Consider the following 14853-nt stretch of genomic DNA (forward strand, 5'->3'; position numbering starts at 1 on the left):
TAATTTTGCATTGGTAGAGGAAATATGTTTGTTTGATTTGTAATTTAGGCAAAGACACAAAAACTTTCAAAATGTGTTTTTATGCATCTTTCAAGTAGCCTTGCTTTTACACCATCTGACAGCTAGTGACAGAGTTTAAATTTTGTTTTATATCTTTTGACAAGTATATTTGAAGGAATGATTTGTTTTTCTTCCTGAAAATCTGTCTCTTTCTCTACTCCTTCTCTTCTGCTTTCCCTGATGAGTTGTTTGGCTTAAATGATATTTTTTATACTTAAAAGTAGTGATTTCTGCTTAGATTTTTTTCACTCCCTAATATTTTTAAATCATGACAGAGACCTACTAGTACTATATTTGCAAGATATCAAATACCAATACCAATTATTTAGAATTTCTAGTCATATAGTAAATGTTATTTTCACTTTTTGCATTTTGCTTTATTATTTGTTTTAATGGGTATTTCAGGAGTTGTCACAGCAGGAAACCAGTGCGTTGAATAACTACTGTGAGATTTCTGTAAGTAAGAGCATCAAGGGCAAGATCCCAAGCTACAGTAAAATTTGTGTATAGTACATGTATTCACATTTTTTTCTCAATATTTCAAGTTGCCATTAGAATTGAGAAAAATTGTGTGTTTTCATGATGTTTATTTTACCCTGACTGCTGATTATTAATATTAAATTATTTTCCTTATCATTTTTATATTGAAATTACTATTAGTCTGAATTATAAACTTCTCACGAAGAGCATGTTATTGGGGCATTGTTTGGCTTAATATTTTACTGAAATTTAAGCTTCTACTTGATATCACAATAAATGCATTTATAATGTCACAGGAAATGGCCCTTCTTCTGGTGTGACACTTGCATGGGTAAAATACTGATTTTGTGACTTATTTAACTAATTACACTATCTTTTAACTGAAATATCTCTGCATATATTCACTTGTCTTTGTTAGTTTTCATTCTCCGATGCAGAAAAGGGCTCTTAGAGCATCTCATCCTCTCTCCTATCATTTGGAAGCATTCAGAAAATATTTTATGAAGATCTTGAAAGTTTCAAAAGTGTTACAAAGTAACAAAAAACCCAAACATTATTGGGTCGTTTTATTGTGGTCTTGGTAGGGACAACAGAATATTTCAGTCAATTCATATATTAAGAGGGAGACATTTGTGAAAAAGTTTAATGCTTTGATGCTATTCAGGCTTTTACTAAAGGAATAAAAGAAATACATTGATAGAATTGAAAGATAGAGAAAATCATATATAAAAAACACCCATTCTTTACATCTTTAAGAAGTGTGTATACATACATTCATTGATTTATTGTTGCTAACTTTATATCCAGTGGCTATGTATTTATGGATGAAAGTTATTTAACAACAAATCATGAATTCTGTCACTTAATTTATGACCAATGATATTATTTCAGGACCCAGAAGTGCCAATATATCTGCTGAGAAACTTGTGTTACTTCATAGACAGCAATGGCATTGCAGGTCTCAAGCAGTGCTTTGACAAGGCAACCCCTGAATCTTTATCATTTACTGTAGCTCACATACTGATAACATTGATAGCTAATGTAAGTATAAGATTAAAAAGCAAACAAAATATTTTATATATATAGGAAGATGTGGTGTGACTGTCAATGAGAACTCTCCATCCAAGTCACAATTTATAAAAGTAAACCATTATATGTCAATGTACGGTCTTCAACACAGAGTCTGAGCTCTTACCTCACAACAAGCTATAAAGGGTTCCAAAATTTACTAGTGTAAAACCATTCAAACAGGAAAACCAACGTGCTTAACTATATAAAAAACAAGAAAAGAGAAACACTTATGAACTACATCAACCAACAACAACTAATGAACATCAGATTTCTTACTTAGGACAGGCGCAAACAATTGCGGGTTTAAATAAATATTTTGCATGAATATTTATAATTTATGGTGTAATAGTTTTAATACATATTATGTATGAATAATAGTTAAATGGTTATAACTGGTTGCATTCAAAGTGAAAATACCAATAGGCTAGTTCAGATCAGGAAAAACTGATACCCACAAAAAGAAAATGGTCTTTGAAATACAATTCAACAGTACTTGTACTCCTTAGCTTCGTGTTAAATGGAAAACATATGCAAAAAATCATGAATAATAGTGTTCACAATAAAAGATAAAAAACTTTTGACATGTATTTTGTATTTTACATTAAACAAAAATGCAGATCCAAAGTTTCAATTTTGATGTTGTTTCTAATCATGAATTGTAAATTTAAAAAAAATTTGTACACAACTTGAACATATCCTTAATTTTTTTGAATCTTTCTTTTCTCACAGTTACGAATGTGGATGAATATACAGACAGTCATGCAGTGTATTGTTCCTCTGAGATCAACAATTATAAGGTAAAACTTATTACATCTCTTAAGTTTTTACTTTTTGTTTTTTTAAGGTATATTCCACAGGCTTTTCAAATCACATGATATTCAGACACATATAACTATAATTTGTTTTTACAAAATATACTAATTAAAATTCAATATATATAAATATAATATTTTCTTGTATTATATATAGATTAGAAAACTTTACCTGTATAAACTTCACATTTCATGGAAAATAATTGCTGTAGACAAATTGAAAATATTTATATTTTATTACCAGGTACATGTGTAAGTTATCAGACCAGGATTTGAGACTAGCCGGTAATCGTAACATGACAGATTTAATGTGGGCCGCAGTGAAGGAACCATTGGAGACACACTTTACATTTGATAAAGAGGGACTAGACCTAGCGTTCAAATACTTCACATGTTCAACATTGACTATACGACTAGCAGGCATAGCACAAATAAATGTAAGATATTTAGGTCCTAGGATATCAGTGATTTAGTCTGGAGAATATTCCATTTTAACATCTTCTTTCAAACAAGATAATTATCATTTATTTTTCAAATCAATTGATATCCTCTGCCTATAAAACTGTATATACTGAAATTTTTAGAAAGGTTTGCAATATTTATGAAAGATTAGAACTGCATAAACTAAAAACTCAATTATGTGACAGCATGAAACAAATTAAAAATTTTGATAGCCTTATTGTTCATACAGACAAATTTTATTGTAAATGATTCTGTTGCTTTGCTTTGTGCATGTGCTCTTTCGTGGGTCTGAAAAGTACATAAAAATCAACTAAAACCTTTTTTTAATGAAAATAGTAGTGACTTGTCTAGAATGCCATTTTGGATGTCATGTATTCTGATATTAATTTGTTTTTATTTTAGAGTCAGATAAACCTGTATAATGAAAGTTGCAATAATGAGACGCTATTGGATGCTGAAAGGTAAAAATAAAAGTTAGATAAATGGATAGTTGTTCAAGCTGCAGTGCTGCTTGCTCTGAATTCTTTTATACAATTGGCTTTTCTGTTTGCTTATGATCTTATGTAATGTAAGAAAATCCTATTTAAAAGACTACTAAATCCACATATACAGTCGATTCCACTTAATTGCATACCGCTTAATAGCATAATTCGGTTAATTGCATACTTTTCTCCTGCACAAAACCATTTCCCATTCACCTAATGTTAAATTGTCCGGTTATATGCATAGCCTTACAAGTGGCATTTCGGTTTATTGCATAGAAAATAATCGCCAGCTAGATATGCTCAGTTAAAACTGACGAGATTTTTGACCGGAAATGGCAGTTTGGTAAGTATATTTTTCTTGAATGCATCCTAATTTTCATTATTATTTCACATTTACTTGTGTGTTATTCAAATAAAGTTTTAAAACAGTATCTTTCGTGTTTATATGATTATAGAAAAGGCCTCGATGTGTACACAGGTAAAGTTTCCCATATTCTATTTTAAGCCTCGAGGTCATAAAAATGTCAATCAGCTGATTGTTGTAAAAACACAACCATTCTATGATCTTCTATCTCAAAAGGTGTTAATTATTGATTGGATTTCAAACATTGTTCATAGATTATATTTTGGGTGAATTTTTAAAACATTAACGCCTGCTAATTATTGATCATTATCCAATGTGTAATTTCGTAATTCAGCTTGGGTGATCTACATTTATGTTAAATATTACAGGGCATTTATATATGGTTGAAGAATTTTATACATCAATCTTTCCTTTTTAATATTTTTCTAAAAGAAAATTAACTTCTGATAATTATATTTTCTCACTTTCAACACTCGTGTCCAGCAAATAACCCGTGCATGGCCCCATCACCTGTTAACTGCTTTGCATAAACGAAACTAGCGGTGTTAAAGTAACAGTGTCACATCACTGTGTAATTGGTAAATACTGAATATCAAAGGCAGTTCATCACACAATTATTGTTTACAATGATTATAAACTGTGTAGTATTGTTAAACAGTTTGTTTTAAACAAAGCGTAACAATTTAATTTGTACATCCGGGTCATAGAAACAAATCTATTTTTAGAACAATTTTATTATCGTATTTCAGTTAAAGGAAAAGTCGGTACATAAATAAACAAAAAACAAAATGTGTTTATAAACTTTATTGAAAGAATACACAATGAAATAAAATGTATGACAGTAGACAAATAACTTTTATTAGAATAAATAAGCATTCATTATGTTGTAAGTGGACTATGGACGTACATCTTTCTTCTTTGCTGATCTGCACTATCGATGTCATTTGACTCCGTAATTTGTCATTTCGGATATAAGCATACTCCGCTTTATTGCATAATTTCGTCTGACAAATAGGCTATGCAAATAACCGGAATGTACTGTATCATTAAAAGTTTAATTAAAAGTGTTGATTGATATTTGAAGTGAATATAAGCATCTTATTCTGTTTCTTGGGTCATATTTCTCTTAATATTTATAATCGTAATGTTTTTATTTTAGAGTTGGTCATCAGTTAGCCCAGTGGTTAATAGACAACAAAATAATAGAACATATATTTGGACCAAATTTACATGTAGAGGTAAGTACATGATGTGTTTACTGATCATTCAGACTTGCCATCCTAATACTTTTGTAATAAAAGGGACACTTTTGAATTGAGTAAAAGTCAAAATACACTTTTAAATGAAAGAAAACTTGATTGTTATTGAATCCTATAATCCATGAGAAGATATTTAAGTTATAGACTTAGATAGTTGGGATTTTACAATTTTTGCAGATTGTTATCATCAAACGTGTAGTGAATAGTAGAGTACCAGATTTCATGGAAGTCATTGTAAATCAAAACCACAAATTTCGATAACAAAAGTATCTTCATAAGTCAAAATCTATAAACTGAAAACCTCATTTCAATGCACTTTAACAAAGAATAGTAATTAGCAATCATAACACTTTCATATAAATAAAATAAGAAATATAGAAATATGATTTTTTACCTTGGAAAATACATGAAATATAATATCTGAATATAAGAGTTCTGTTTTCCATTTTAGCTGATTAAGCAAAGTCAGATGATTTTAAATTTACTCGCCATGGAAAATAAGATTACCAATGAACACATAGATTGTATCTGGGCTGCAAGTCAGGTATGTTCCTAATAAGTTGTCTCTATTTTTTGTGTAAGTGTAGTTTGCTCTCAAATTCTGAAGGTAAGAGGCATGAGAAGAATGGATTTTTTTCGTTCATTTAGATCAACATTGGAATGGATCAACAAATGGAAGTTTTCAACAACTTTGACTGGCTATACAGCCCTTGCACCGTCGGCATGAAATGTATGTAGTAACTATAGAAATAATATGCTATTTAATTGCCAATGAGGCAACTATCCAGCAGAGACCAAGTGTCGTAGATGAAATGATTTTCGTTCAAATTTTGCTTGTTATACTTAATATATATGCATTCTTGCATAGCAAATCATTTTGAATTTACTGTGAAATGATGTACAGTTATAACCATATAGGTTACTCTTTTACTCATTTTCATCTTACAGTTGAAGCACTGCAGCAAACAAGTTTATGACATCCTTATTCCATTGATTAAAAATCTAGAACTGCAGCCAGTCCAACATCTCCTAAAACTGGTTTCCTCATTAGATCAAACAGCTCATACAGAATCGGTAAGTATTTACACACATATATGTATTTTGATACATCATGAACATAAGTACACAAAAAAGTTTAATATCCATTACAGCACATTTCAGTCAGTATGTAGCTGATGATAATATCTTTGGTTAGCTTGCTTGTTAGCTGAACCATGAAGTCATTGTTAGGTTAGGTAAACTTCCCTCCTTTTAAAGTAGCTTAGTCCTACAGAGAGATAGATTTTTTATCTGTTGGGCTAGTCTACTATTAAAAGGGGGAAGTTTACCTTACCTAACAATGACTTCACGGTTCAGCTAACAAGCAAGCTAACCAAAGATATTACCATTAGCTACATACTGACTGAAATGTGCTGTAAGCAATCTGCAGTTCATACAGCTCACATAATATTAAAGCGTTCAATTTTCAGTAGTTATTTATCTCACAGAATTTGTTTGTATACACATATATATGTGTAAATTAACATGACCCACATAAGAACAACCTCTAGTTTGACTTTTTTAAAATTTCAAACAGCTCATACTGAATTCATCATCAGGGTGACCATTCCCACTTGAATCATCATCCCTTAACCAACTTAATTATTAACCAGCATTACTGGTATGTTACTCTGGCTCAAATTGTTCAAAATGCATTTTAAAGTTCTAAAATTTTAGAATACATATACTTGTTACTGACTTTTTACACATGACATACTATTTTGTGTGAAGACATATCTTAACTTATGTTAAACCTGTTCAAAAAGAAATAAAAGATAAAATTTTTTTTTGATTTTTGAAGAGACTAATTTTTATCTATTTTTTCAGACTTTATACGTAGCCTCAGCTCTTATTAAGTGTGTATGGAGTACTTGTGCTGGGAATCATTGTGGAACAACATTACAGCCGACACAGGCTCAATACCCAGCCATGCAAACTGAGGAGGATGGAAACACAAGTAAAATTATTTTTTATTATTCAAGAAATAATTCAAATAAGTTTGTATATCAAATTTCATAGATAATATTCGATACCACTTTATAATATTGAAAAATTTAGAAAAGTACTTATTTTCATTTTAAACCAGAAAACATTTTTTTGTCAAAAGGAAAGTTGAAAGCCATTCTGCTATGGAAACCAGGAATCTTCTATGAATTTGAGTTTGGAAGAAAAAGCATATTTAAAATGATTGATTATTTACTTTATTATTTTTCAGGTAAAGAGACAAAACATGAAGCAAGCAGTGAGGAGAGTATACAAGTATCAGATGAAGGAGAGAAAGAAAAGGTAACAAATTTACATTAAATAGTTCACAACATTATTTTACTGAGACTAAAAAATCAACCTCAACTGTTCAGATATAAATGGAATTATTCACCTTATACTATAAATTCAGAAAAATATTTGCAGTTTTTGATAGCTAAAATTTGTCAGAATATGATCTTGAAAAATTGAATCTTGCATATTATATTTTGAAAGCATCATTGGTATGCAACTTTTCCTAAAATTACAGTATATATTGAGGCATGATTGAAAGAATGGATTTACAAATACTAAATACACTTATTATTAAGGCTAAATAAAAGTCTTATAAACAATAATTACATTTTTGTTTGTTTGAGGCATTTGTATAAAAAATGTTTATTCAGAGTTATAAACTGTACATTTCAGTTACTGAAAATGGCACAGCAGAGACACAGACGTAGAAATAGACATCGTAACCTAGGCAACCGTAATAGAATACCTAAACATGTCTGCTGTTCTGGTGCTGAATCAGAAGAGGAATGTGAAGGTCATAGTGAGGAAAGTGAAGAGGACCATGAATGTCTGCATCATTCAAGACAAGTTCCTCATGGACATAGTGAGGGTAGTGAGAGTGAGGTAGAAGCAAGTGAATCAAGTGAAGAAGAGGTTGAAGATGAGACAGAGGTTATATCGGGACAGTGTCATCAACATAGACTTCTTATTGCTCAACAGCGGGCGATATTACGGAGGCACTATCAGGAGGGTCATACGGTAGATACATCAGAGGAGGAGGAAGAGGAAGAGGAATCTGAATATATTGATTCAGAGGATGAGGAACTGTTGAAAGAGGCAAGACTTGTGCATACTAGACATCCTTGTCACCACACAAGCGAAGAAAGTTCAGATTTTGATGAAGAGGCCTTACAGGCAGGTAAAATGACATATCAAATGGCAGAACATTTATTACGTAAACATCAGCATCAACAACAGAAGCAAATGTTAGAGGCTGCCCATAGACAGGCTCTTAAGAAAAATGAGACCACAAAAACGCCCAAATCCCCAGAAAAGAAAGTCCATTCAAAGCTTAAGACAATAGAGGAAAGCAGTGATGATAAAGAGAAAGTGAAAGAGAAAGAGAAGAAATCAGATGAAGCAGAGATAGCTGAAAAAGCAGAGAAAGAAGATGTAAAGGAAGAAAAAATGGATGATATGGTATGTGGTTTATTTTTGTTAAAATTTAAGGAATGTTTTCTGAAACATTTTAGATTGCAAGGCAACTGGTTTATTTAAAATAATAGGTTAATTTAAAATAATAAATTTGTTGAAATGACAGATTAAGCTGGCAATTGGATCACACAATCATTTGACAATAGTATGTCTGGACAAATATTTATTAAGTTTGCTAAATTGTATCTTTTCTGACCTCTGCGGCAAACATTAACATACAACTAAGTGTTTGAACTTGCTAAATTATCATTAAAAAATCTTGTGGACCATTTTATTACAAGAGCTAACAGTCAGCTTAGGAGTAGTTTGGTTTCAGATATCAATAAGATACAATGTTAGAATTAAATATTCATATATATATATATAAGTCTGAAAATTACAACCAACAGTGTTAGAATAAGATTTTCTGTTGACTTATTTTTGTCCATCCCTCAGCGGGATTCAAACTGACACCTTTGATACACTGCAGCATGACACCATTGGCTTAGCCTAATGTCTAGTGCTCAAGACCACTCGACCACATCCGCTATATTAAAATATAACATACCATTTCATGGAAGGCGAATCTAGAGATAGTCATAATATATGTGTTTTGAAGCATGTGAAGATGTTATAATATTATTTTATACACAATGTATTTTTATTTGTCAGCAATCTAACTCAACAATTATTATATACCTTTTGGATAATGAACCAATTCATTACACAGTCACTAGAAATAAGTGAATTATAGAATATATATATGTAAGATTAATTTATTTAAAGGTGATTGAAGATCCACCTAATGACCAAGCAACAACATCAGAAGAGCAAACAGAATTGAACCCTGCTGTAGAAACAGAAATCTATGATGTCTCAGAATTTGTAGAACAGATTCATGCACAGTGTACTAAGAAAAAGAGACACCATGCTCAACCTGGGTTTGTTTTTTTAAATTACAAAAAAATAATCAAATATATAGGTTGATTATCAAGTATAGGCTTGATTATAAAAGATAAATACACATCTAAATATTTTAATACTTTTTTAGCTGTGAAATTGCAAACAATTTATTATAGAAATCTTTCTTTGTTCACTAACAGTATGGGTGACATACCATAAGTATTGTTTTGCTTGAATAAAATGTGCTTTGCTTTAAATTATCCTTGCTTTATATTATCCTGTAAAATTGGTCCTATTTATTCTTTATCATATGGAATTGACATCATATTGACATTGTAATCTTTATTTTCTAGTGATACTGTCAAGGAAGGAACAACTAGTGGAGAGGAAGTTGAAGGCAGTTGTCATAGTTCCAGGATCAGTAATAAATCAGAGAAAAACATGGCGGATTTTGAAGGAGAGGATTTCATCAGTGATGAAGAACTCGCTCAAATTAATGCTCAACGACAGTTTAATCCCCATCAAATGCAGCAGCATTTATCAAATCTAGCCTCAATGTACCATACCCATCTACCACATGGTAAGTTAGAACAAGAGATACATTGCAAATGCTTGACAGAATATTTAACATTTACGAGTTCTGTTAAAAAGCAAGGCATTGATTGTTGTGTGAAAACGAAAAACGTTTCACAAAAATTGATGCCCCAATTCATATTATTAAAAACAAAATATTTTACACATTTTCAGTCTAACCTCTTGTTACTATAAGAATAATCAAAATAAGAATAGGTTTCTTGACAGGAATGATATATAGATGCAGTATGTATGTATATATGTGAAACAAATATTGTTTGAATTGTTTTACATTGTCTTATAGGGGCCTTTTATAGCTGACTATGCAGTATGGGCTTTGCTCATTGTTGAAGGCTGATGGTGACCTTAAGCTGTTAATGTTTGTGTCATTTTGGTCTTTGGTTGATAGTTGTCTCATTGGCAATCATACCACATCTTCTTTTTTATCATCCCTCATTGTGGATGATTTCCATGTAGTTTTAAATACCTTTTGTTCTATTTACAGGTCCAGTACACGCCAGACCACAGCCTAAGGAGGCACCCTATACAGAGTTTAACTTTGATACTGTATGTAATAAAGGAAATACATTATTATGGGATTTGGTGCAAGAAGAAACAGCTGTAAGTCTCAATATCAATTAAAAATGGTTTGGATGATAATGTCAAGCAGACAGCAATCCAACAACATATTTTTAACAAAATATTCATCTAGAAGTCATCATTTTGCTCAACATGTCATATAAAAGGCTCTGCATTGTTGAAAAGAATTCTTGGTTTTTTTTCGTTTTTTTTTCTGGGGCAACTCAGTTAATTTAGATTTTGACCATGAGGTTAACATTTCTAAGATGTAGCCATCAAATTCTCTGGTGAAACAGATTTCTTCATGTGACTACCTCCGATTTTCCACTGATATTTCTGGACATTTTTAACAACCACTGATTTGTTTTTTTGAAATGAACATATATAGCTCTTTGTAAATAAAAAATTAGCAGTGTGCAAAAATTAAATAACAGGTGAATGATTTAAGCTGTCATTCATAAGAAAAAATTGAGTATATTTTCTGTAAATTTTTTGTACAATAAAAAAAAACCTAACTGATCATGGGTTCAAATTAGCCTTAATTTCAATAGTAAATGACCTGGACTGTTTTAATTTCCAATTTAGAAGACCTCTTTAAGAAAGATAAATTTTATTTTTATATAGTGTAGTATAAATGTGTAGGATGGGAGGTCTTTGACTGGTAATTAAAAAATGAAAATGCCCCTTGTCCCATTCCTTGGACTTACACTAATTAGAACCTTTGCTGTAATGTCTTTTATTTTTTCCACAGCCCTCACTACCTGAAGGACTTGCCAGTGAAGCAGAGAAAGCTTTATGTACACTTGTGTGTTATTCCACTGACAGAAGGATCAAGATGAAATTCATAGAAGCCTGCGTGGAGAACCTTGCTCACCATAGGTAAGTTGTGTTCATTGATTCACGAAAAAAAAGGCAGTTCTAAAACTTCTCAAAACCTATTTAATGTAATTCAATTGACTGAAGAATTAAGTTTTAAAAATTCATGCCTTGCACCTTGCTCAAAACAGTGAAGTTGTTCAAACTAAATAACTTCACACCCTAAATGTTTTATGTAAGCATAAGAAGTTATGATGGTTTAAAAGTGAAAAGAACTAACTTCATTCAGTGTATTCAAAATGTTCTGTTCAAGAAAATGTACCATCAATTTATGCAATATCTTTCCACTATTATCAGTATTACTATTTACATATTCAACTGAGATTATAAAGCATCATATTTGATTATGCTTTTACATTACACCTTACCAGTTTTCTTGGCAGTATATATCAGGACAATCAGCACCCCAATAACACATGGTACAAAGAGATGTATCTAAAAATTAATTTAGAGTTAGTTTTCAAAGATATAAAAGATATATCAATGCCAAAAAAATCAAAAGCTAGAATATAAAACAAACATCTATTTGGCACTGTTTATGTCTTTGCATAGACAGATCTACATTAATTACAGTAATATCAATTTATATGAATATGCTTCATTTTCAGGTCTGTTGTTGTGTCATTAAGATTACTACCCAAGATACTAAGTTCCTTCCAGCAGTACAGAAATGGAATAGATACACACCATGTTACAATGTAAGCTTATTTAACAAGTAAAAAAAGTGTATTTATCTTATGAGAATCTTTCATTGCTGAATCAATTTTTTTTTTATTCTACATAAAAATATGAAGCTTGGAAATTACTTTCTTGCAATGGAAATGAAAATTTAAATTTTCAATATGAATGATAAATAATATGGTTTAAGTCACAATGAAAATACCAATGAGATTCTGTATGTTTTGCAGGTGGGCAGAGAAAGATTTGAACATGATGAGCCATTTCTTCATAGATTTAGTCCACTACACAGAAATAAAGGAGAGATCAAAGCCAGCTGATTCATTGTAAGTTTAACTTCAAGTGAGGGAAAATATTTCACCTGAAACTTACACTGTAAATTCAGAAAGTTTATATAAATAGGATTAATGTGACTGGAAGAATAAAAATAACTCATATCTCATACATATATCTGTATGCAGCTTTTCCTGAAATCACAATATTTTTCTTTCAATTTATGTTAGTCATGGCTAAATCACAATAGATACTCGCAATAATTTCTGAATTAACTGTAGCAAAAGTTAAGGTAGTGTAATGATATGTTAAGAGACACTTCAAAGTATATAGGTATTAAAAAGATATCAAACAAACATCTGTTATTTCAGCTTTTACATTAATGCTAGCAAGACAAATCTTTGTTTGACTTGCTTGCTTTGTTTGTATCAATGTTTGCTCAAGCATGACAATTAAGATAGGCGGGCTCCAGCTTGTATACATCATACTTAAATATTATTTGGGTTATGTTTGATGTTAAGGACACTAAATTTTAAAACATCACAGTATGACAAATATAAAGCGCAATCGTAGAAATAGAAGCCAAAAATATATATTTCATCTTTTAGAACTGTGATTTTTTTTATGTTATAAAGTCAACCTGTAGCTTTGATATATAAAAATGATAGAATCTGAAGCGAGATGATGTATCAAATATTCTTGCTTTGTACATTTTCAAGACATTTATTCATCTCAAACACACCCTAACTCTTATGTTAGGGTGTGTTTGAGATGAATATTTTGTCTTGACAAACGTCCTGTGTATTTGATACATCATCTCGCTTCAGATTCTATCATTTTTATATAGCAAAGCTACTGGTTGACTTTATAGCATAAAAAAAATCACAGTACTAAAAAATGAAATATATGGGTCAAATGAAATACCTAAAATTTATTGTCCTTAACCTCAAACATAACGTCCAATAAAATTTAAGTATGATATATACAAGCTGAAGCCCTGCCTATCCTAATTGCCATGCTTGAACAAATATTGATACAAGCAAACCAAGCAAGTCAAACAAAGATTTGTCTTTCTAGCATTAATGTAAAAGCTGTAAACTTTTTTAAAAACTATATGTTGGAAGTTTCTGATATGAGATGAATTAACAAATGAAGAGTTATCTATAAATACTATACAATATTAGTTCCATGATGATGATTTTATTGTTATTTCCCTCAACTTATAATTGCAAATATTTCTGGCAGATTAAATGTGATACACGCAAAGCATTAATCTTTATTTTTCAGATATAGTCATAAAGAACAGATACAAGTAAGACTGTCATTCCTAACATGTGTTTTCTCAGCCATGGGTTCACCAGATGGATTTAGTAAGTGTTATTCATTTGTTATTCATGTAAGCCATCTGTTTCTGATTTTATAAATATTCAATGATGCATATATATAAATGTTTTTCTTTTGGTAGAAAAAGAGAATATTTACTTTTAATGAATATGAAGCTAAATTTTATTGAATACTGTGTTGTATTATGGAAATTTTTCAGAAGGTCAACAACCGATTCAGGTTGATAAGAATGGAAAAATAATTCATTTTGAATATCAATATCAATATAATAATACAAGAGGCCTTTGTTAGTGTTGTATTATTTTAATTTTAGTTTCTTGTGTACAATTTGTAAATTAGTATGGCGTTCATTATCACTGAACTAGTATATATTTGTTTAGGGGCCAGCTGAAGGACACCTTCGGGTGTGGGAATTTCTCACTGCATTGAAGACCTGTTGGTGACCTTCTGCTGTTGTTTTTTCTATGGTCAGGTTGTTGTCTTTTTGACACATTCCCCATTTCCATTCTCAATTTTATCCTATTAACATTAAAAGAGAGTGTTGGCTGCATGTTTAAGTTAAGGATTTGAAAGATTATCTTAGCATATATAATAAATATATCATTGGCCTTTTTAACATGGGTTTTATAATTGAATCAAACAATCTATTTATATAATTTCTTGTACAGGATTGAACTTGGAGCAGGTAGATACACTATGGAGATGTGTAGCTTTAGATCCAGAGTGTTCAGATGAATGTTTAAGTTGGTTTCTCAATCAGGCTAAAAGTAAAGATCACCATGCTATGGGACTGGAGACATTTAAACACATCTTCCTAGAAAAGGTTAGTTCCTGTGAAATATTGAAAGATCTTCAATACATGAATAACAGTTTTCATTGATTGCTTTCACAATGTTTGTTGAAAAGTTCTTGTATTTGTGACATTGAACTTGGCAATGTAAAAAGCAATAAAAATCAGTATTTTATTTAGCATTGTAAAACATGAAATATTTTTGAATGTATACAGAATATTAAACTTAAAAATATGTTGTAGAAATTTAGAATAATGATAACAGTGGTTTGAAACAGTTATAACCATTGAAGATGAAAAGTGTCAATAGAATAACTTTGTAGAATGATTTCATACTTGTTTTATTTATTTTACA

General features: G+C 30.6%; 1 protein-coding gene across 1 annotated transcript in view; it reads left to right on the forward strand.

Moving 5' to 3' along the window:
* The window catches only part of LOC134711394 (ubiquitin carboxyl-terminal hydrolase 34-like), a 63203-nt gene that overhangs the window by 9908 nt on the left and 38442 nt on the right, over window positions 1-14853 (forward strand). Inside the window, exons 4-22 of the mRNA XM_063571956.1 lie at window positions 466-516; window positions 1432-1581; window positions 2341-2408; window positions 2668-2860; window positions 3288-3346; window positions 4894-4972; window positions 5445-5537; window positions 5942-6067; window positions 6860-6989; window positions 7248-7318; window positions 7703-8488; window positions 9269-9423; window positions 9739-9965; window positions 10464-10579; window positions 11289-11416; window positions 12022-12111; window positions 12322-12417; window positions 13652-13734; window positions 14377-14531. Coding sequence (XP_063428026.1) covers window positions 466-516; window positions 1432-1581; window positions 2341-2408; window positions 2668-2860; window positions 3288-3346; window positions 4894-4972; window positions 5445-5537; window positions 5942-6067; window positions 6860-6989; window positions 7248-7318; window positions 7703-8488; window positions 9269-9423; window positions 9739-9965; window positions 10464-10579; window positions 11289-11416; window positions 12022-12111; window positions 12322-12417; window positions 13652-13734; window positions 14377-14531 — 2856 coding nt within the window. The remainder of the gene's footprint in view (window positions 1-465; window positions 517-1431; window positions 1582-2340; window positions 2409-2667; window positions 2861-3287; window positions 3347-4893; window positions 4973-5444; window positions 5538-5941; window positions 6068-6859; window positions 6990-7247; window positions 7319-7702; window positions 8489-9268; window positions 9424-9738; window positions 9966-10463; window positions 10580-11288; window positions 11417-12021; window positions 12112-12321; window positions 12418-13651; window positions 13735-14376; window positions 14532-14853) is intronic.

The sequence above is a fragment of the Mytilus trossulus genome, chromosome 3 (genome assembly GCF_036588685.1).
Source record: "Mytilus trossulus isolate FHL-02 chromosome 3, PNRI_Mtr1.1.1.hap1, whole genome shotgun sequence".
Classification (NCBI taxonomy): Eukaryota; Metazoa; Mollusca; class Bivalvia; order Mytilida; family Mytilidae; genus Mytilus; species Mytilus trossulus.